The sequence below is a fragment of the Seriola dumerili genome, unplaced genomic scaffold (genome assembly GCF_002260705.1).
Source record: "Seriola dumerili isolate Sdu_G_001 unplaced genomic scaffold, Sdu_1.0 BDQW01000040.1, whole genome shotgun sequence".
Taxonomy (NCBI): domain Eukaryota; kingdom Metazoa; phylum Chordata; class Actinopteri; order Carangiformes; family Carangidae; genus Seriola; species Seriola dumerili.
Window position 1 is genome coordinate 4,346,069 of NW_019174295.1, and position 23,310 is coordinate 4,369,378.

The 23,310-nt window shown below is 41.1% G+C and overlaps 2 protein-coding genes across 3 annotated transcripts; one reads left to right on the forward strand and one right to left on the reverse strand.

Annotated features, from left to right (window-relative positions):
- The first annotated feature begins 3,343 nt into the window (after window positions 1-3,343).
- LOC111217073 (vesicle transport protein SEC20-like) lies at window positions 3,344-8,722 on the forward strand. 2 transcript variants are annotated; one of them, XM_022738770.1, is made up of 7 exons: window positions 3,344-3,425; window positions 4,716-4,844; window positions 5,660-5,752; window positions 5,848-5,939; window positions 6,651-6,758; window positions 7,042-7,160; window positions 7,326-8,722. In XM_022738770.1, the coding sequence occupies exons 2-7, from the start codon at window positions 4,761-4,763 to the stop codon at window positions 7,520-7,522; spliced, it is 693 nt and encodes a 230-aa protein (XP_022594491.1). In that variant the 5' UTR covers window positions 3,344-3,425; window positions 4,716-4,760; the 3' UTR covers window positions 7,523-8,722. The 2 variants fall into 2 exon arrangements, with proteins under 2 accessions (XP_022594491.1, XP_022594490.1); XM_022738769.1 differs by having other exon boundaries at window positions 3,359-3,425; window positions 4,713-4,844.
- Window positions 8,723-9,292: 570 nt separating this feature from the next.
- On the reverse strand, window positions 9,293-23,243 carry LOC111217040. Its single transcript, XM_022738722.1, has 7 exons — window positions 22,901-23,243; window positions 20,872-20,996; window positions 20,176-20,386; window positions 14,937-15,183; window positions 13,082-13,224; window positions 10,342-10,553; window positions 9,293-9,620 (listed from the first exon to the last, which is right to left on the reverse strand). Exons 1-7 carry the CDS (start codon window positions 23,048-23,050, stop codon window positions 9,293-9,295), a joined length of 1,416 nt encoding a protein of 471 aa, XP_022594443.1. The 5' UTR covers window positions 23,051-23,243.
- Between the last annotated feature and the right edge of the window lie 67 nt (window positions 23,244-23,310).

Sequence of the window (23,310 nt, forward strand, 5' to 3'; positions counted from 1 at the left end):
ACGTCAACTTAGGCTCTGTGAAATTATAACAGGCATTTTTTGTAGATAAAACAAATAACTAATTAATTAAGAAAATAATTGGCCAATTAATTGATAATGAAAAAAATAGTTAATCGCAGCCCTAAATCAGTTCAAAAATTGATTTATAAATCATTGAATAAATCAATAGCTACAATAATTTAGATACATTTCAATTAAAATGTGTAAAATCATAAGAAAATGCCACTAAAATTAACGACTTGGAGCTTTTAATATGGGCATTAAAAACTTTCAGGTCGGGGGAAGTTGCTCCACATGCTAAAGTGACCATTTGACCTTTCGGACAATATATTGTGCACTTTTTTTTGCCAAGAGTTGCATGAGAAGATTGATTGCTTTTATCATGTCTGTACAGTAAATATGAAGCCACTTGCCAACAGCAAGTTATCTTAGCTTAGCATAAACACTGGAAACAAGTTTTCTTGATGCAGACTGAATCTAAGATGAATAGGCTAAAAGCAACACATGGCAAGCAACACCAGATGTGTCTATGAACAAAACTTAATTTTAAGCCATTGGAATAATTTGAAAGAGTTTCGTTGCGACTGAGTAATTGTTGTCTGTGAACCCCATGAAGTGTTCTGTCATTGGAGGTTTGACGCGGTAAGAAGGGGCAGTAGAACCCTAAACCAGGCTCGCTGAGTCAGCAAACAGAACCTCCCCTTGACACAACTCTTCTTTTGTCTTGACTCCTCTGGGCTGAGGTTCGGATGCTCCACAGCCTTGGAGCTCTGGTAAGGAGTCGGCTCGCCTGCTCTCTCTATCTTTGGTGGGGAAATTTGAAAATTCGATCACAATCATTTGATCGAGTTTTCTGGGAAAACTTCACCACTGCGCCAGATGATGTTTAAGCCCCTTTCTGGGTGCTTTTTTTGTTGTTGTTGTTTTTTCAGAAGGGCTTTGGTTTGCAGTTGTCTCGTCAGGGAGCTCCTGAGATTAGGGTCTCTAAAGGCTGGTGGGCAGAGACCCCTTACCCTCCTCTGCAATGAATTATGGGGAGGGGTTTCATTTCCTCTTCTGCAGACTGATCTGATTAAAGCAAATGACAACAACCCACCCTTGATAATAAAAACAAAACCCCTCTTTCTATATTTACACACGTCCAACTCATCCAACACCGCAATGATTTACATCTCCTTCCAGACTTGCCAAAATGCATAGGGCGAGAGACATTTATCAAAAATCTAATGTTTATCCTGAAACATCTGTTCTGTTTCTTTTCTTTTTTTTCACTTTTGATAATAACGACAGACAGTAAGAAGATTTTATAGGAAATCCATACAAGTCCAAACATGTAGAGGATGTGTGAGGTATCGGTCATTCTGAGCTCCACAGCTACATGCCATTGTTATGATGCTTCTGGTCTTGTATGGTAACTTATTTGACTAGATCAACAGCATGGGATCTTTCTGTAGTTAGTCCTGTGTGTGTTCCTCTCACCAGTCTCAGTAGGAAGGCTGTACTTCATTGCTAAGTGCTCTATAATAGATCTCTTGGTGATTATAATTTCATAAAGAAGCAAAACCTGCAGAAAGTGTATCCTGCTGAAACTAACTTGATCCTCTCTTTAGCAATGACGTCTATATTTGTAGTTCACATATATGCCTGTTCAAATACAATATCTTGACAGTTGTTATATTTATGTTGTGTAATAAATGTCGTGCTGGGTTTATACTTTTGTTTTAACTAACTTTTTCTTTTACATGGTATTTTTTTTTTCTTGGAGGCACATTGGGTGGTTTTATGCACAGGCATGAAAATGTTCAAAATGTTTTTTGTTTTGGTTTGTACTGTAACAGCTCATTCTGTTTCAGAGCTTCTGACAGTTTTTGTCTCTGGCTGCTCCACATCCTGCAGACACCTGCCCTGAATCTCTGTTGTGTTTTTGTGCCTCTCTCTCTCTTTCTTTTTCTTTCTTTCTTATTTTTTTTTTCTTTTGAAATAATTCTTTCTCTGTTGTATCAGCCAGGAGTTGGTACCACAGCTTTGCTTGTAACCACAATAGTCTGATTATGTTTATTGATTTTAATATCAAAATAATAAAACCATTAGCACCCCATTCCAACTCTTGTATGTTCTTGTATGTTTAACTGTGTGCAGGCGGGTTTCATTACTGAAATGAAGACTCAACTGATTTATAGCAATAGATAGTTTTATTATTAATCCTTACGGGATTAATTATCTATCTATCTATCTATCTATCTATCTATCTAGTTATTAAAATGGTTTCTTTATAATTTCCTAAAACAATTAGGCACTGTAATTTTAGCAACGGTTTGTCAAACAGATGGAAATATGATTTAATACAGTATAAACTGGTACTCTAGTATTGAGCATTTACAGCACCAGGATGACTTACGTGGGACTGACTTAAATAAATACATAAACTACAGAATTTACCATAATGAAAGAACATGTCACCCAGTCAAACAGTGTAGCTCAAATGTGTGTGGTCTTCAGTTAAGGTCCCATAGTGTTTAAAGTTCACCAATAAATAATTTAAACCAGGGATTGGAAAAGTTCTTATTGTGAAATTTACCAAGAAAAAATTAACCAGCAACTGAAGGAAACATTTAGTTCCACAAGAAACAACATCACATCAAATATCCGTTAGTGGACATTAGTTTAGTTCCCATTTTTCTGTTGGTAAAAAGCGTAAAATCATGAAGACAGTTTGCTCTTGTTTAGATGAAGCACTATGAAGTCGGCTATACTCGCCAACTGACACAACACATCTGACAGTTATTTTTCCCACTGAAGCTTGAGGTGATTTAACTTATTTTGTTTGTTTTCTAACTATAAAACAGTATATTCCGAGAACGGGGAAAGATGTGTTAAAATGAAATTGTTTTACTCTCTTTTTAATTCATCTTCTATCGTACATTAACAGAGCTTCAGAGCGGCCTTTTTCAAGCAATGTAACCGACCGTTTTGCGGCAATGTCACGTACCCACGTCAGTTTACAGTTAATGTTTTACGATTTATGTCAAAAATAACTAGCCTGATATTTTAAAAGGAAGCGTGAGTAAAACTTTACGGTCGTGATGCAGGTGGAGCAGCAGTGAACACCGCCGAGGAGGACAATGATTCGCCGTGAAAGGAGATCCCTCAAAGTTGTGAAACTTGGCGTGAACGTGCAAAGTTCGGTGCTAAAATGAAACGAAAATACAACACTGACTACATTAAATTCGTTTTTTTCTGGACTGCGGATGAGGAGGAAACGGACGCAACGTACCGCGAACGACTGCCTGTGAACACAGCCCTGGGATGACTCCTCCCCCCCCGCCAACCCCCTCATCAGGGCCAGGTTATTAAGTGCACCTGCTAGCTGCTGAGCAGTCGCGTGCTGGTTCCTTTCAATTGTGGCTGGTAGCATTGGCCTGCAGGTAAGTGGTAAAAGAAACATAATTTTACACCCAACATCCAGTCATTCTACCACTTTAAATTGCAGTTTTATACAGTATGATGAGCCAACTAATTCTATTTCTCTTTTTTAGGTTCCCCTGCTGTTGTTTTGCCTTACTTCTACATACTGTGTTTGGCTTTGTGGCTTATTTTGCTTTGCTGGTGTCATTTGTTTAGTCAACTGGCTTGTTTTGTTGTTGGTTGTTCTTTAGTTGTTTATTTACTTGATTGTTTGGCAGTGTAGTCGAGTGCTGCAGGAGGCTATAGGCACCCATGGTGAAATCCCCACATTTGATGCGTGCGAGTAAGAGTAGTGGGACACAGGTGTTTTTGGGTCAGGTTTGCTCAGGGTTTGCTGTGCTGTACCTGAGGTGAGTAAGTAGTAGCACCCCTGGGTACTCAGCAGTCTGCCTCTTCCGGACCGGCCTCCTTATTTTGCTTTGTTTGTGTTGGACTGACTTTTATTTTTAATAATAAACTTGAGTAAATTTCTAGAAACTTAAGATATTGTACAACACCACCTCCCTTTTTTTTTAATTTTTATTTTTTTATAAAAGCAAATCCATACATTTAATAAAATAGTTTCATCTCAAATGAATCTTTAAATTTGCCGTAATATAATTTTCCAGTCCCTACTACATTATATATTTTTGGTTTTAATAGATTAAAATAAAACATTTTGTTTGTCTTATCGATATACGGGCCTGTGTCCTATCAATTTAACAGCTAAGGCCCTGCTCAGACCTGATATTAACATGCGTCCTCAGTGTGCTCCAATCACAAGTGGTCAGCTCTGTACGTCAGTTCACACCTGACTTTAAAATGCGTCTCCACATGCGTCTCGATTGACCACTTGTGATCGGATCTCACTTCCCCGCTTTACATGCAAATAAAAAGGTATTGTTTTTAGCCAATCGACAGATGGACCCGTGGTCAATCGAGACGCATGTGGAGACGCATTGTAAAGCCAGGTGTGAACTGACGAAGTTAGAGCTGACCACTTACGATCGGATCATTGAAGACGCACATTATCAGGTCTGAATAGGGTCTAAGGTTTAATAATATATCCTGAGGTGTGATTCCACAGGTGGCGTCGTTGGCCCTTTTTTCTTTTTATTTTGAAACTGAAGTTGTAGGCTCTACTTATATTTGGAGGGGGGCTGGGTGGTTCGTAAGTTTCATTTTAATGGTTAAGTGGTCCTTGATTTGAGAAACACTGCTTTACAGGATCCAGGCCACCGTAACTAACATTGTTGCTTCGCCTTCAGCAGAGCGCCTTGTCTTTTGGACGTCCAACGTGCCGTACAAAAACAAATATGGCGTCTTCTATGGATGTCCATGTCCGAATTTGTGGACAAGAAATTATAAAATATGACCTAGAAATCAAGGCTCTAATTCAGGTAAGAGCCGAAAAGGTGTTCTTTGTCAATTTTTTCTTCTCATGTTATCAATTTTATTCTGGAGAGGTGTCCGTTAAGCTAACGTTAACCGAACCTACTCGGTAAATGTGATCAGTGGGGAAAGTTGAAATTGTTTTCATTATTGTAACGATAACAACTGTTTCCTTCAATCACTGCCAACGCTTTTATAAACTCGATATCACTGTTGAAGCATTTGCAGATGTGAAAAGTGAGCTGTCACCAACGGGAGGAAAACATTTTAACGTCTGTCTGTTCGGGGCGTTTTTGTTGTGCGTCAATGATAAAGCATAACGACGCACAACAAATATACCTATATTACAGTAGAAGCAGAAACGCTATTCTAGCTCTCAAATATAACTTAACTAATTTCTCACCATTTTGAAATTTTACAGACCAAACAATACAAGAGACTATTATATTTTACATCTTAATAAAATCACATGTACACAAGTACAATTCAGAAATTGCTAATTGAATAATCGTCAGTTGTAGTCCAACTCAGTACCTCTGCATGTGAACATGAAACACCAGACAGTATGCATATGACTTATAACATGTATTTAATTTTAATTTGATATTTTATTTATGTAATGATTTAACAGGCTTAAGTTCGACGTGTACTCCCACAGTATGGTTTAACTCGGATTGTATTTTTCAAAGAAATTCAAAATCGGATTTAGTTAGTTTTGGTCAGACAGGCATTTGTTTGTGATTTACCTACTGTATACAATGTGTCTTGATCAAGCTTATGTACTCATTAATATGCAACACTTAAGTGTATGTATTACCTGCAGGACATCAGGGATTGCCCTGGACCTCAGTCTGCTCTCAGGGAGTTCAACTCTCAGGTCAAAGAGAAGTTCAACAAACTCAGACTCAGGATACAGGTCGGCCTCAGCCACACATGCATCCGTGTTGCACTTGACAGATTTCTTGCTTAAAATCCAAACAGTTTTATTTGATGTTTTGGTGTTGTCGTCAGGATCTGGAGCAGATGGCCAGAGAGCAGGACAGAGAGACGGACAGACAGGCCATTCAGGCAGAGACTGCGAGCCAGCGAAGGCAAATGCTAAGGTGTTTTAACTCACACACAGCCACCATCTTTAATTTCCCCATTGAAATCATCAACATCATTAATCCCACTAAAATGCCAGGGATCAGTCCAGTGATGAAGTGAGTGAACCGACTGGTGTCTCGCTCTTAGTCAACGCATTAAAACAAACTATTGTTTTAACCTTATTGCATGTCAATATTGTAAATGGGGGGGCTTTGTTTTTTTTTTTTTTTCTCTTTAATTTTGTTTTGTTGCTTTTGGCAATATGTCACATTCTTGGTGTCGACCCTTTTGAAGTTATGTATTGGTTATGATGCTACTGTGAGCTTGCAGTTGTCAGTAAGACCAAAACTGTTGATTTTACTGATTAAGTCACTGTTGTGTAATGAGCATGACATTTGACACCTACATATTTAAAAAAAAAAATTCACTTTGTAACCGGATTCTTCTTGTGGCAAATTTGTGGAAATTCTATACAAATATATAATTCCTCGTTAATCGTGAAAGCAAATATTCACATCAATGTTCCTTCATTTTCTAGTTATAGTGAAATAGAAAATCTGCAGAATATCCACATCTAGAGTTAACAAGATTTGAAAGGCAGATAAATACAAGTAGTAGAGAAAAAAATTTTTTGGCATGGTATTGTTATACAGCATGTACACAACATCAGACGAGCTAAAGAAAGTTCTCAAAGTTGGTTTCTGTGTTATTGTTCCTGTGGGTTCCAGTAACCAGACGGCTTGGAGAAAAGCTAACCTGGCTTGTAAACTGGCCATAGACAACATGGAGAAAGAGATGCTGCTGTGTGGAGGAGAGAACCAGACCACCAGACAGAGGTAAGTGCAATTCTGCTGACAATATATTGTGGAGGTGAAATATTGATACAACCATCATACTGTTGTGTATATTGAAGTTTTGGAACTACAGTTGCCACAATTTGGGTGTAAACAGGAAGTATAATGTCATTGAGTCAGTTAGCTTTTGGGGTGGCTTACAACCAAAGCCTCACTGTCATGCCTCTGCAACAGCGACAGCCAACATGTTACTGCTAGTCTGCTGGATTGTAAAGTAAAACATCAACCCCTCCATCACTTGGCTTTGTCTGTGTATTTGTCTCAGGAAGGCGACTAAAGAGAGCCTAGTGGAAACCAGCAGTGACATCACAGAGAGTCTGATGTCCATCAGCAGAATGATGTCTGAACAGGTGAAGCAGAGCGAGGACGCCATCGGCACACTGGGTAAAAAAACAAACACAAAACTACCTTGTCCATATGTTTGTATACTTGTGTGGGTAAAAATTTCATTTTCCCAGTGAAAATCCTTTTCACATAAAATCCTGTCTCAATCTCCAATTTTCTTCCCTCTTCAACCATTAACACCTCTCCTCCTCTTCCTCACCTCAGCCACTTCCTCTCGGACGGTGCAGGAAACCAACGAGGAGTTTAAAAACATGACAGGAACCATCCACCTGGGGAGGAAACTGATCCTGAAGTACAACCGGCGGGAGCTGACGGACAAGCTGCTCATCTTCCTGGCTGTGGCCCTTTTCCTCGCCACCGTCCTCTACATCCTCAAGAAACGTCTCTTCCCCTTCATTTAGCCAACTGGCCGAGTCACACGCCTGCTGACAAGAAGAGTGTTTTCCAGGTATTCTACTCAGCAGGAAGTTAGCACAAGAAAAACTAGCAGGTATAGAGTTTAACTATCAACTAAATGGGGAGTTAGAAGCTGCGTTCAGAATGGACTGCTGCACATATAAAAATGTATTTTACCTTTTTATTTAGAAGCCTCGATTTTTAGCGTGAACTAAATACAGTATATGAGTTTACAAAATGGGTATAAAGGACTTTATAAGATCAACTTAAGTGGAAGGAGCATAGTGACTAAAACTGGAATTATGAGGTTTCATGCGACGACAGTGATGGGTTTAAAGCCTCAGCATGCTTCAAACAAACTCGGTTATACATGTTGTTTGACAGTGTCTAAAGGCAAGAGCTTCTATACCTGATATGAATGAACGCACTTAAAGGTGGGGTGAAAAGTTTACTGTAATGACCTCCTCCTGGCTGCGTCACACTTGCTCTCTAAGAACGCTGCTGTGTAGTCTTGATGTAATGATTTGTATAGTTTGGGACGAGGCTGCACATTTTCATACAGACTCTACTCAAAGGCATTCAGGTGACAACAGTAGAAAAGACTGTTTGAGAAGTTTCTGCCTATTTTCACACCTACACCCCCACTGACGAGATGTTGCATGAAAATGACACATTGAAGGATCCTGAGGCATTAATACTTCATCTGGTATTCAGGACTAACCAGGGTAAAGGCTATAGTGTGCAATAACCTTTTTGTTTACTTTTTGTCAAACTGCAATCTGTGTGTTTGGGTGGCTATTTCAAAGACATTGTTGTTAGTTATTGATGAGTGTACCCTGTGCCTTTCCTACATCCAATCAGACGTCCAGATCAACTAAACCAGAAATGTGATTCCTTGCTCTTTCTGTGAAGGATGTCTCATGCCGAGTGAGTGAACGTGTGAATGTTAAACAAAAAGTCTTTGTTTGAATTAAGTTGAATATATTTCCAACATATTGCGGGATATGTTGCAGTGCAGCATTACCACAGCTGTGCCAGTAGATGGCAGAATACCCAACATTATATCACCATTAGAGAATTTATGTGAACAATGTTAAACAGGTCATTAATGTCTTAATTAACACACTTTAATTAACACTCTCTGTTCAGTGACATCATTGTAGTTTATTTAATTTCAATCAAAATTGCTTACAAATGTATTTTTCCATTCATTTAAATAAAAACTTACAAAATATAGCTTGAAACCTGGGGTCTGTATGAAATGTGATCGTTCATGTAGAACATCAAAAATACATATTTATTACACGTCACAACCGAAGAGTGCTTCCCTTCCTGCAGACTGCACCCTGACTGTCTACAAGATAACGGCTGATAGTGTGCCAACTACATGGTGCATAAAATAACAATGCTCATAAATACAAAAACATAACAGAATACTGACTTTCAGCTGCACTTGAGCTAGAGACAAATTCCCTGTAGTGTTTACTCGTGTGTCCATGCCCGTCGCTGCAGGATACAGCCACTGTGGTTTACTGTGATGAAGTGAGGTAGATAATTGGTTTTCATCCTTGTACAAAGTCAATGTAAAGAAAAATATTAATAGCACAAATACCCAACAGATTAAATAAGTTATGTTGCATCACTTTCACCAGCAATACTACACTGAATACTCTAGTAAAACTACCACTACTTTTACTCATCCTACTATTATGATGGTGATAAGTGCACGATCAATGTGTACCGCGTCTGCACCTCTGCGTGGCTCGCCGGTCGCTCTATGATGCAGTAACATTGGTTTTCTCAGACACTGGGAGACCAGATTCGGTTGCGTTGTCAATCTGATTGAGCCCACTCCTGTTGTCTGATTCGGCTACTCTGGTTGGCTGCTGCACGGGTCCCTGAGCAGTCAAAGGCCAGGGCACAGTGGGTGTTGGAGTGGTGGTATGCTGCGGAGCGTCCGATTGGCTGAGAGAGCAGGTGCTGCTGAAGCTTCTGCACAGTGCCCCCCAGTGCTGCTCGCACTGTTCCCGCAACCGCCGGCTGACCCACGACCTGACCTCGTCTCCGCACTTCAACAGGAAGTTCACCAGCTCCACGTACGGTCTGGTACGACGCACACACAAGAGAAAATGATTTTATTTTTGTTCATGTTTGTTCAACTTTCAACAAAGTCAGACTAGAAGAACTCTTGGGGACAGAGGATACTGTGGCAGGTTCTGGATACTGAATTTTTCCTAATTTCCCAAGTCAATTGCTTTAAAGTCACCATCTTTAGCTGACTAGACATTTTGATATGTCATAGCATGAAAAACACACAACATAAATACCAATGAATATCACATTTCCATGTTTTCTGCATTTTTTGTTTAAACTTATTTCATTGATTTTTCATAATTTTAATGGCACCTGACTGTTTATCTTGATGAACCACCTCCTAATATTTGCATAATGATAGTGTCTACATTAATTACCATTTTCTTTTGCTGATTTTCCCAAACCTAGCTAGTGAGCCACAACACCAGGACCCTTCTTTGAAAAAGGAAATAACAAACATGGCTCCTGGTGATAAAACCATTGAAATATCAAATGAAATTTTAGTTACCCTAGTAGAGGAGTCATTACATCAGCATACTGACTCTAATGCCAGTTAACACAGCAATACCTGTGTAAACACTGACATTAGCCACCATAAGCTACTTGCTATGCAAAGAGTGCTGCATCATTCACTGAGGATGGTTTCGCTGACTCCTCTTTTGGTTTTTTCATTGGGGTGGTGATAAAAGCTTGCTGGTTAATTGTTAATGTGTTTCTCTCTCTCTCTCACCCTGGGGGAAACATCAAGTGGAACTGGACCAGATTGCCCATGGTGTCCATGTGGTCCCGTAGTGCCAGGCACAGCTGGTGTTTGGAGTAGCACTCTCTCTGGAGCGAGAACACCATCTCTTTTACCGCTGAGCACCGGCGGCTCACACAGCTGAAGCGATGTCGAAGTCCCAGCGCCATGCACCGCAACGCATCCTTCACAAATGACTTGCCCTGGGGGGAGGAGGAGGAGGAGAGCGACAGGAGGAATCAGTGGGACATTTCTGATGGTACGTTTAGCAAAGCTGCATATTCTGAGACTGTCAAATCTGGCCTGGGATGTGTTTCTGCCCATTCTTTGATCTCTACTGCATTTTTGGAATAAAATAAAACTACCTTCATCTTTTATTGGCTGTGTGCATTAGATCCATTAGACATGCTTGAGTGTGTCATTCTCTGGAAAACAGTTTAGAATCAGATTTTTTTAAAGTTTCTTAATATAACACGTGCTATATGTACTTTGAGGGAGTTGTTAGTTGCTGTAGTAATCCCTCTACAAAGTGATTGTGACCACCAGTCAGTATGGAGAGGAGGGATGATTACAACAGTCTGTAACTCATTGCTGCTTTTATAAAAGTATGGTTAATGTGTTGGCAATCATGGGTCTGTACTAAGAGTGATACTTGATATCTGAATATTTTGGAAGGTGGTATACTTTTCTTTAATCTTTCAGAGCTTCACTGCAAAAACAAATCAAACAATGTTTGTCTGCTTATTACCTACAGCAATAATCTAGCATGACTTCCAAAGCCTAGGAGAACATCATGACCTAACTACATTAGTTTGTGGGGTTACAGGTTACGTAAAGACGGACAACTAGCTCATCCACTATGTGGAAGCCGGCCCTGGAAGCTGGAAGGGTAATGGGTAATGTTAGCAACGCCGTCCTGCTCGCCATTGGATTTGGGAGCTTTACACTGCTGCAACCGCAGCTGTTAGTTACTGGAGATAGAATTACATTAGCTGACCACATCTGTTGGTTCTCATCCCAGTCTTTTCTCTTGTAACACGAAAAGATACTGTTTGTATGTAGTAGTAAGTGTGGTTATAATACTTGGACTAGTCAGCTCCTATCTATTAACTCATAACAATACCAGAACAGTGCTTTATTTATATCTATTGTATCATCAGTGGATGAGGCTCATGGTGAGGATATTGACTTTCTGCCTGGGTCATGCAACTTTAGCAAAACGTCATGTACATAACCATGACCTAGATATTTATTAAATATGCATTAAATGCATATTTAAGATGCCTTTACAGGAATGTACAGATCACTGAACTGACATACTGGGCACAGGCCCAGGAGCCCAAGGGGTCGGAGGGGCAGCTGTATGAAGTGACTTAACATTTCTTGTCGGGAAGTCGATTCAAATAACTACAAAAAGTGCAAAATGACCAAAGAGAGATGCAGAGATAAAACACCCAAAAAGACGCCTCTTTGAATCTGTGGCTCTTACTCCTGTGTAGGAGGGGTAGGGACAGGCTCATTGTGTCCTGATCTGTCCATGTTTACAGGGAACTCATTTTCAGCTGGAAACATTAAAAAGTCAGGCAGATGGTTTTCTTAACCAGTTCATGGAGCGAACATATGCTTCATTTGCTAGCTAGCTACAGCTGATAATATCTGCTCACGACAGTTGCAATTTCAGCAAAACTGACGGCTAGAAATGAGAAGCTGCTGTCGTCTACCTCGGTTTAAAATCAATGGTGGCAAATTTATTACTCGATTTATCATTTTAAACTGCATGGAAAGTTTACAGTGTGAAAATGGAAAGCTTGACAGCCATAACAGCATGACTACATCTGTTGTAGTGGCCTACTTGTTAGATGACCCACTGTGTTAACTAGTCCTTTATGAGGCTGATGAAGGTGGAGTTCGAGAGTTGGACTGCGAGACAATGAGCTAAAAAGAAAATAAAAAAAGCTGAGCAGAGCTGCAGTTGGATGATAATTCTCTGTGGTCATTATCCCAATAACACATCCTCACATGTTGTGAATGAACAGGTCACATCTATAGTTGGGGTTATAGTTTGAAAGATTGTATTACAAGAAAATAAATCAAGGCAAGTGCAATATTTTCTTACAGTGAGTTATACTGTGTGGCCATTAACACACTGTAACTTAAAGCATCAGTAATGTGTGCTATGGTGACTTTAATTTGACACCTCCCAACCAATCAGAGACAAGTACTTCCTGTTGCAATTCAATGAATCTTATGATATTGTTTGTATGGTATTGTTTGTGTATGGAAGTGTATAAGTCGCTCACAGATTGTCACTGAACATCATCCACTGCCTGTTCATGCTGGAGACGCATTAGACCTGCATCACTCTCTCATGCACTTCTATTCTAGTAAAGTAGACAAGCTGTTCCCTCTCTCATTTCACTTCCCCTCTCAGATTGTTCTGTAACTAGTGCCACACATAACTATACACTGCTCCTTATATGACAAACATTCCTCACAAATGACTGTAATGACTGAAGGGATTAAATGAAATAACGACATGTATCCAAATATGTCTGATCTCAGTCTGCCCTCAGTGGCTGTTGCACACAGTTTCAGCCAGTGTTAGCGAAAGTGAGGTCTAATGGTAAACAATTACTTTAATTTTTTTTTTTTTTTTTTTTTTTTTTTTTTTATTAAAGTGTTGTTCTAATTGAGTGTGTGAAATGAGGTCAGACTCTCGTGCTGCTCCCACCTGTGAGTCGTAGCGCCCGGCGTTGTGCAGCAGGGTGAGACAGATGTGGTGCAGCCCTTGGATTTCACAGGAGTTGTTGTTGAAACACTGAAATGTCCCGCAGCCAACGTCCCCTGAACTCACCAGGCAACTCTGAATCTCCACTGAGAGGGACAGAAACACAGACAGATCAGCGTTAACTTCATTGATGAGACACCACAGTGCAGAGTGTGTGTCCCACACATGTACTACTGTGCTGTTATCTGCTGCACCTTTTCAAGGGAGTACACTACAATAACACCACATCAGGATGACCTACAGTACATCAGGTCAACAGAGAGAAGTTATCTGCCTCATCATGTAATTTAAGTAGTTGTGAGTTGAGTGTTCCTTTTGTGAGGCCATCTTGTTGACTTCAGTTTTGTTTTCAGAGAAGTTTAACCTTGCACACAGTCTTGGTTTTCGTCTGTACCGGACTAAATCCTCACACAACCATTTGAAAGCTCTAAATCTCCTGATTTACATCTGAGCATTTCAGGATCTTGCCCATATCACTGCAACACCTGCTGACACAGAATCAGCTCAGACTTGCAGCTAAAGGGTTTTCCCACACAAAAGGCAATTATACAAAAAAAGACACTGTTCAAAGGAGCGGGGTAATGATTGTAATCAAAAGCGTTGAAGAACAATAACCTTTTTATTTTGGGTACATTATATTTGGGGCTGTTTGGTCACAGGTTCAGTACTTCTACTTCACAGGTTACACTGTGGTGGACAGCAGGGATGAGCTGAGACTGTCCTGCATCAGTGATGGACAACAATGCTTTTACTTTTGCTTAAAGCAATATCTCTTTACAGTTAGACACATAAATACAAATGTTTTGAGAGAGAGAGACTTTTTTTTTTCTTTTTGGCTGAGGATATTCTGGTCACTAGGCCGAAGCAAGCGACATGAGACTGATCACGTTTTGCTGCGAGGCTTTAGTTCGTGTTCAGTTAATCTTTAACCAGCACACGGGACTGTTATCCTGCTGCTGTTCTTGTTGTGACGGGCCTCTTCTGACCGTTGTTGCTTCTCTTGATGTTGTGCAGCCTGCAGGTCAGCTCCGGGCCGGAGGTGCCGTCATGCACCGCCCTGCTGGTACGGAGGGAATGTGCTTGGACAGGATCGAGCCGCCGGAGCTGCGCATTGAATTACAAGCCACCAACTGCGCAGGAGAGCAAACGGAGAGGTGCGACCCGGCACGGTACGGCCCGACGCACAGCCCGGTCTGTGGAACCGACAGGCTGCACGGAATGTAAACCATCCCGCGGGAGCATTATTTTAACGATGCAATGGGGGGGGAGGGACCCAAATATACACAAGTACACAAATGGGGTCACCTCACTTTCCTGCAGACACTATGCAACCGTCACTATTAATATATTAATTATCAGTATTATAGCCTAATGACATGGCAGCCCATGTGTTACCATCAAGGCTACTGAACATTTATAATTCAGGTGTTCTCCAGTGAGATCCAGACAACAGACAACAGGCAACAGGCCCATCATTAAAGCTGCAGGTAGAGGAAGCACAAAGAAGCACTGAATTATTTTTCTGTTGTCGGCTGCAAAATACAGACATAATCCTGTGCCTGTCCATAAACAAGCTATAAACTTTTCAGTGCCTACAAGCTACAAACTTTTAGATACACGTTGAGAGATCTTCCTGCAGAGACAGCTCTGTGGGGACCTGTGCTGCGAGTCGGGCTACCGTGCACTTGCTTTGAATTCAGTATTTTCTAATAATGAAAAAGGTAAACGACCGAAGATTAATACTTCTGGAGAGCATCCATATGCGAGCATCGGAGGCGCAGCTCGGGTCCCAACTCACCTGTGCTCTGCAGAGAGAGTCGTCTTTTGGCCTGGCTCGCTTGTTTCTCCTGGGCATCATGCGGATCCACGGTCAGCACCTGTTGACAGGCCACGAGCAGGAAAAACACAAAAACCAAAGCGGACAAGTTGACCGGCATGTCTGACACTAACTGAAGCTCAGTGTTTTCTGTCTGGTTTGCGGGCTGTAGCAGCAGCAGCAGCAGCAGCAGCAGCAGGAGGAGTGTAGCCTTGCAGAGGGGTTTCCACTACACAGCATGACCGCGGCATGAAGGGCTGATATATATATAAAGCTGAACGGGAGTTGCGCGTCCACGACGATCTGAGTGAAGGGAGCTTGTGTCTCCACCAATCACGGCGCAGCTTCGTGAGCGCGCAGCAGACTGGAGCTAAAAGTTTATCATTGATGAGAGAAAGAGAGGAGCGACAATAGCAGAATGGATTTGATGTGCCTGAACAAACTGGCTTGACTGATGACTGGGCTCCGGTCTGGTTTCGTTTTCCTATTTCATTATTAATCCAATAACTGAATGATGAATGGAGGAGAGAAACGGGGACAGGCGGGAGGCGTGAGGTTCATGCTGAGAGAGAATTGGCCATAAAATAAATCCCACATTCATAAACTCCCCAAAAAGTAAAAAAAAGTTCTTATAAGGTCTTCCTGTTCCTCCGGAGTCTGCGGGGGTAAGTGAAGGTCAGCCACTCAAGACATCCACACTCAATTAACCCGCCAGCCAGCCGTGTGTGTGTGTGTGTATGTGTGTGTGTGTGGGTGTGTGTGTGTGTGTTTGAGGGTTAGCAGCTGCCTTCTTGGCAGGGAGACGTGCAGTGAGGAACGTATCAGAAGCACCCAGACTGAAAGAGAGAGCAGGAGTATGTGAAGAGGGTCAGGTTTTTCAAATTATTAGAGTGCTGCATTCCTGTAAACTTACTTTTGTTCACATTATGTCTGTCTAATATACTGCAGTGCACCTATAGTAGTCATAGTTACACAAAAATATTCAACTTTCTCGCAAGGCTTCATTTATAAAGGGTTTAAACTTGGGACTGATTGATAATAATATTGTTGGGTTTCTGTAAATAATATAAAGAGAAGGTCTAGATCTGCTCTATTTGGAAAGTGCCTTGAGATAACTTCTGTTGTGAATTGGCTAGTTAAAAGTTAACTGGAAAAATGTTGGGCTGCCTGGTTGTGTAAAATCTTTATTTATTTATTCACTTATTTCTAGAGTCAATGCACAGCAGTTCTTTGAGCTACATGCTAACAATGACAATGCTGATGTTTAGTCTACCATGTTCACCAACTTAGTTTCACATGTTACCCTGCCAATGTCGGCACTGGCTGTTGGGAATATTTTTGCAGGCGTTTAGATCAATTTAATTTTTAACCTGATGATGATGCTACTAGATGAAATGTTATAGATATTGCCAAAATTATTACAATTCATCCTCTGGGCACCATGAATGTGTGAGCTAAATTTCATGGCAATCTGGCCAAAGGTTGAGACATTTTGCCCAAAACCACAACACGTCAACCTCATGGTGGCGCTAGAGGAAGAAGTCAGAAGATCACCAAAGCCATTAGGATCCATCCTCTGAGGACCATGTAACAGTCTAACAGGACTACATGTTGAGATATTTCAGTCCGGACCACAGTGGTGGAGTGACTGAGATGGACCCTATAGAGAGAATAAGACTGAGACAAACCAAAATTTATAACTGCAGACTTCAAGTCTTTATTAATGACTTATTAAGATTTGTAACTACAAAAATGAGAAACCCATGAGCCCTTGATTGATTACCAACATTTATATTGGTGGATAAACACTTTCTAACTGCTCTGTAAAGCTCTATAATAAAACCATCACTTACACCTTATAAGCCCTCTGACTCTTCATAGTATATTTCCACTACACATGCCTACTTCAGATTTTCACTCGTTTTCATTTTACAAAAAGTGCACACATAAATTTGTCTTTATATACACGTGAGGACCTTCACTGACACAATGCATTGCTTGTAGCATCTACTCCAAACTATAACTAAACGCCTAAGCCCAACCCTTACCCGAACCCCAACATAAACCTAATTCTGACCTCAACCTTAAAACCAATCAATCCTTTTGAAGTAGTGAGGACTGGCAGAAATGTCCTCACTGATGGTTGAATTGAAACTGGTCCTCACATTGACGGCAATAAAAGCCTGCACACACGCAAACGGAGACTTTTTGGTACATACTCTCTTGTCAAAATGTTTATAAATGGTGATGGTTTTTATTTCTATTTTCTACTTTTTCAATGCTTAATATTTATTTCTGATGGTTTAATTTTAACTCAGATATATTATGAGGCTGTTTCTGGCTCAGTATTTTGTCACTATAGCTCCCAATGTTTGTCTATTCCCTAAATGCAACTTGAAGTTGAGTTACACTTTGTCTTCTTCACGATGTGTTCAGATCTTGCAGCATAGTTGTGGTTTGTATGTTTTGATTCATAACGGCCATGACCTCTGGCCCCTGACATCCACGGAGGGACAGGTCAGTCATGTGACACCATGACATCATCATCTTCATGTGAGTCAAACAAATACCTCATACCTCTCCCTCCTCTGCCTCCTTAGGTTTATCTACCCTGCATCCAAGAGGCCTTCACTGAACATGGGTGAGAACAAAGTGTGTGTATGTTGCAGTGGGAGGTCAAGGTAGAAAAGACGGGTGTGTTTATGTGTGTGTGTCCGTACAGGGGCCCAGTTGGGGAAGACACACTCTTACAGGGGCTAATGTTTGGACGTCGGTTGGAGGACTTTTTTTTTTTTCGCAACCTTTCCCACTCATTCTGTCTCATCTTGCTTCAAAACAACATCCCACAGCTTCCCTCGCACAAACCGATGACCACCCACACATTGACCCTTCACCCCGACACAGAACATACACACAAACACAGACTCACATGCCCAAAATGGCACACTAACGCACATAGACACTACTGTGCAAACAGCACACATGCAGGACCCTCTTGTCTCTTACATGATCATGTTGTAAACAACACTTTACATGTCTGCCTCTGTATGTGTGTGTGTGTGTGCGCGCATATAGATCAAATTCACGAGTATCTGCTTTGTGAGAATTGATCTGAGGAGGAAGCATTGCCATAACCTTTGGGTTTAATAACTCTTTTGCTCTCATGTGTTCTTCTCACTACAGTTCATATGGCAAGATGCAAAACTTGGAACAACTTCAAGGACGATGTTGCTGGTCTTAATAAGTGTCTGTTCATGCAAATCAAAGGCAGATTTGCTACATTTTCATGTGCTGAGGTTTTGACACATTTACCTCCAGTGCAAGAGAAGGAGAGTGTAATTTCATTTACATGAAGAAATGCTTGTGATAACCTCAACAGCGTCATTATTTCTTCAGTAAAAAGTAGTTCCAGTGAAAACAGGTCAAGGTGAGGTCTACAGATCATTCTTTTTCCAGGACTTTATTTTTTTTAAAGACAAGCTGCCGCTGGGTTTCTCAAACACATTTTTGATGCTTTGAGCAACACCAGGTGTAATTAAGAACATGGGCAGATGTCATGTCCCAGGTGTCATGGTTATAAAGCACTGTATTAATTGATATCTTATACAAACTATTGCATATTTAATCTTTAAATGGACAGATTATTTAAATTATTAATTTATTAAAAAAATGAATGAATATACTCTTCCATCAATTCAATTTGTTCTGTGCATCTGATACAACACTCACCACTGACTTCATAGGGAGATGACTAGGATTTCACTCTCACACACAGACAGACAGACAGACACATGAACAAAGAGCATTATATTTACAGACACACTCTGACACACATACTTGTGTTAAAGTATGGCTCAGTCTTCTGCCAAAAACAAGCAGTTAAATCGATAAAGTTACGCAACGTGTGATGACGCACACACAGACACTCAAACCTAACTGAGGTTTAAGTCTGGATTTATGGAGGCTCTGAGAGTGACAGAGAGTGACTACTTACAGCTTAAGTCTATTACTTTTACCTGTTGACATGATGCACATATAAATATTTTAAGGCTATTTTAAAAACACCATTACGCATGTCTGCAGGGTTGGTGGTATATTTTACAAAACAGGATCAACACAACTAGTTTGAATGTACTTCCAACTTCTCTAATATGCAGATAGGGAATGTATATGAGTAACAGTAAAACCAATTCACATGATGGATTTAAGAGATTTGTCTCTAAAATGTCAACCTTGAAACTTTTTTTTTTTTTTTTTTTGGTGGATTCAGCCATACAATACCTACATACGAGAACAACTACCCCACCTGGTGGTACTGGGCTCTCCTCTTTTTTTCACTGCAGCAAACACACAAACCTTCTGCCGACACTCAGAGGAAATGATTGTGTTGCTTAAAATCTTTTCACAGACTTACCCGTTATCTTACATACAGTCCATCACAGTATCTTTACTGAGAAAACGCCCAAAGGGGTACAATAAGAAAAAAAAAAAGAAAAAAAAAAGACAGAGAGGAACATATTGACAACCGTGTTTAGTAAAGAAGATGGGACGCATAATCAATACTACATACTCAATACATGCACAAAAAGGAAACCTGACATGGTGTGATGAAAAATTAAGACCTCTAAATACTGAACAAAATATATTTACATACCGACTTCACTCATCAGTCTGAATCAGAGTAGACAGAGTTTGAAAGTTTAGATTGTAGTTATTCAACATGTTATTAGTGGAAAAGGTCTGAATATGTCTACATGTTCACAAACACCCTGAGTGGAAAACAACACACAGCACTCCAAAATAAAAATCTTGTTCGATATCCGATTTAAAAAAAAAAAAAAAAAAAAAAAAAAAAAAAAAAAAAGCCATTGACAAAAAGATTCAAAAGAAATAATCCAGGTTTGTGCCATGCAGTGCAGTAACAGTGCAACTTCTCCAGCTGTATCCTTGTGCAGCACAGACGGGCAATGAAACAACATCTGATGCTGAACATTTTGAATGCAGTTACACTCCTGACTCTAGTCCCTTTAATGAGGCATAGCAGGAAACAACCTCGTCCTCTCGTGTGATGGCGCACCTTTCAAAAATGCTAACACAGCCATACAACATTGTGTGTAGACCAGCATGTGTACCTGCAGGAGGAGAGAACATACAGATTTCTCTACTGTATTTCTAAACCTTCTTGATCTTTGACTGTACTTCAGTTTTTAAACAGACCTCATGGGGTTTTGGGGCCAGAGGCAGAGGGGGCCTCCTGAGGTTCAGTCTGTTCAGATGGTGCAGAGTTAGAACTTAAGGCGCTTTCCTCCCTCCTGTCCCCTGACAGGAAGTCATGGATGGCAGTTTCTATGTGCGGCCGGAAAGTGTGGTTCATTTTGGGGTCCACAACCTGTGTGATGATCCTGTCCACACCGGACTCCAACATGCCCGATCTAAAAAACATGACACAAACAGGAGTTACACCTAACAACAACAAAAAAAACAAGTGGGTGCTGAAGAAATAGGAGTGGAAAAAAGTACTGTTATTTGGATTAACAATTACTCATGAAAAACTTTCATTTTCATCTGTAATCAAGTTAGTTAGATATGGTCCCCATTAAAAGAAGTTGAACTCCATCGACTTTACAAGTGAGAAATAGTACTCAGTGGAGAGTAAAACATAACCTGTGAAAAGAGTTGTACAGCTAGAGATGGGACAGATTCCCATTTACACAACATGTAAGCATTCATGTCATCATGACAGTTGTATGGTAGAAAAGTTGCTTGTGCGAAAAATTAAAATCACAGTGAATTGACAATATTGCACTACATTTAATTTGTGTTGAATAACCATGAACGACAGACTATGACAAACCAGGAATTTGTTTTTACTTCCAAACAGGGCGGGTAGTGAAGTCAAAGACAAGGTAACACTCACTGAACAACACTTTGCCTCAGTCCATTCCTCATCTGGTTCTTGTTGATAGACGGGTTCCAGTCTTGTGTGCTCAGGTGCGACGTGACATAGTTGTCTACTTTCTGTCGCAGGTTTTGATAGGCAGGCTGGCAGCAATGACAGTGACAGAGATGTAAGCGTTGGTAGTCGGTATGAAAAAGTTTGGCAACCACTGGGCAAATTACACAAATTTCCTTTGGAAGTAACTGTGCAATAAAATTTGAAAGGCTCTTTTTAAATGTGTTTTCTGCAGGAGTTGATCTACTTCTTTTCACTCCAAAAACCAAACATAATACAACTACTACTATACTACACTAATACTGCAGTAATAGAGCTTATATGGAGGATATACACTACTCACAATAAGTTAGGGATATTGTTATTTACATGAGTGCTTTTCCTATTTGGTCTGAATTTTAATGAAATAAGTAAAAGTTCCCTTTGATATTACTAATAATGAATGAGAAGAAACACCATTTTCATTAGTTTAATATTTATTACCCCAAAAATTTAGACAATAACAAGGATAGCCCCAAATAACAAAAATTGACAATGTCAGTAGCAGGTGTTTCCACCATTTGCCGCAATGACAGCTTGACAGCGATGTCTCATGCTCCTCACTAGCCTCATGATGTTGTTCTGAGGCAATGCGTTCCACTCTTCCACAAGTGCTACACGCAGTTCTGCCAGGTCACGTGGGGGTGGAGTACGATCATCCAGTCTCTGCTTCAGCTGGTCCCAGACGTGCTCTATGGGGTTCAGGTCAGGGGACATTGCTGGCCATACCATATGAGGCACTCCGACTTCCTGAAGTCGAGCTGTGACAATTCTGGCACGATGTGGTGGAGCATTATCATCCATGAACAGAAAGTTGGGGGTGTGCTGGCGGAATTGGGGGATGATGATGGGTTCTATGATGTGTCTGAGGTAAGAACGTGCAGTGACTGAGCCATCTACAATAACCAAATCTGTTTTGCGCTGACAGGTGATGCCTGCCCAGACTGTTGCACCTCTTCCACCAAAGCGAACCCTGGGGACCATGTTGACCTCGGCGTATCGCTCACCTCGCCTTCTACAGCAACACGGACGACCATCATTTCTGTGCAAGGAGACCCGACACTCATCAGTGAACAGGACGGTAGACCACTGCTGCATTGTCCAGGTCACATGGTCTTGTGCCCACTGCAAACGTTCACGGCGGTGTCTTGGTGTCAGTGGAGTCACCTGCAACGGTCGTCTGGCATTCAAGCCAAAGCGGTGGAGTCGGTTGCGAATGGTTTGTCTGGAAACCCTAGTACCCCTCACATCTCGTAAACGGGCCTGCAGCTGTGTGGCAGTTGCATAACGATGTCTGAGTGCATAGGTCCTTAGGTACTGGTCATCGTTGCGGTCTGTCACTCGTGGGGCTCCACTTCTGGGTCTGTCACGAACTCTGCCAGTAGTTCTGTGTCTTGATGCAAGTCTGCTGATGACACTTTGAGACACACCAAGTTCACGAGCAACATCTGACTGCCTGCCACCGACCCGAAGGCGCGCTATGGCCAGGTGGCGCTGCTCGTCCGTTAAGTGACGTCGTGTGTTCATGGCTGTTTGAATGATGAACTTGGAATGACTTACTGACAATGCCAGCTTTTTATACCCACAGAATGTTGAAATTGATGCCACATTGAAAAGGGTTGTCTTTTAGTTTTTTGGTATTGGCCCCAATATGTAAGGCACACTGTACACAGTGAGACCATTACGTGGAAAACACAAAATGAGGTGTCTATCACCCCAATACAACTGCCTCCCTATCCCAAAAATCTCTGAAGTGAAACAAACACTGTATGTATGAAATCCACCGAGTCTCTCACAATATCCCTAACTTATTGTGAGTAGTGTATTTTAGCAACAACGAAAAGAACACAGCTAAATGTATTCCAGTTAAATTAACAACGGGTTAACGCCGATCAGAAGCTATGTCAACACTTTCTAGCGTTAGCTTGGACTCTGGCTAAAGTTAGCTGCCTACCTTCGTATCAACGTCGGCCAGGCAGTCCCGACGGAACTCGTCAAAAAGCCCCCGGTTCTTCAGATGCTCCACAATCATCGCAATTAGCTGAGGGTCTCCCGGAGGAAGGTTGGCCGGTCCCACGTTAACGTTACCTGTACCCTCCGCCATGCCAAACCGAAGATCTGCTACTTAACAATTATTGCAACATTGAAAGCTAGGTTAGCTAGCGAAGGTGTCGGCGCTCACAAGAGATGCGGTCGATTCGTTCTCTCGCTGACAAACTGCGGGCGGAGTGATCGTTAATTTTGGCTCTCCTGTCCACCACTAATTGTAAAACGGTAGAAGCTGTATTACAAATCGAGTGCTCCATTTCCAAATGTCACACATGCGCACTCTGAATCTGACATCGGAAGTACTTCATTCAACTG

Coding starts and splice junctions, on each gene's coding strand:
- LOC111217073 (XM_022738770.1), top strand. CDS start 4,761: ATGGCGTCTTCTATGGATGTCCATGTCCGAATTTGTGGACAAGAAATT. Junction 5,753..5,847: donor AACTCAGACTCAGGATACAG/GTCGGCCTCAGC, acceptor TGTTGTCGTCAG/GATCTGGAGCAGATGGCCAG. Junction 5,940..6,650: donor CAGCGAAGGCAAATGCTAAG/GTGTTTTAACTC, acceptor TGTGGGTTCCAG/TAACCAGACGGCTTGGAGAA.
- LOC111217040 (XM_022738722.1), bottom strand. CDS start 23,050: ATGGCGGAGGGTACAGGTAACGTTAACGTGGGACCGGCCAACCTTCCT. Junction 10,554..13,081: donor CCGGGCGCTACGACTCACAG/GTGGGAGCAGCA, acceptor TCCTCCCCCCAG/GGCAAGTCATTTGTGAAGGA. Junction 9,621..10,341: donor CACTTGATGTTTCCCCCAGG/GTGAGAGAGAGA, acceptor GCGTCGTACCAG/ACCGTACGTGGAGCTGGTGA.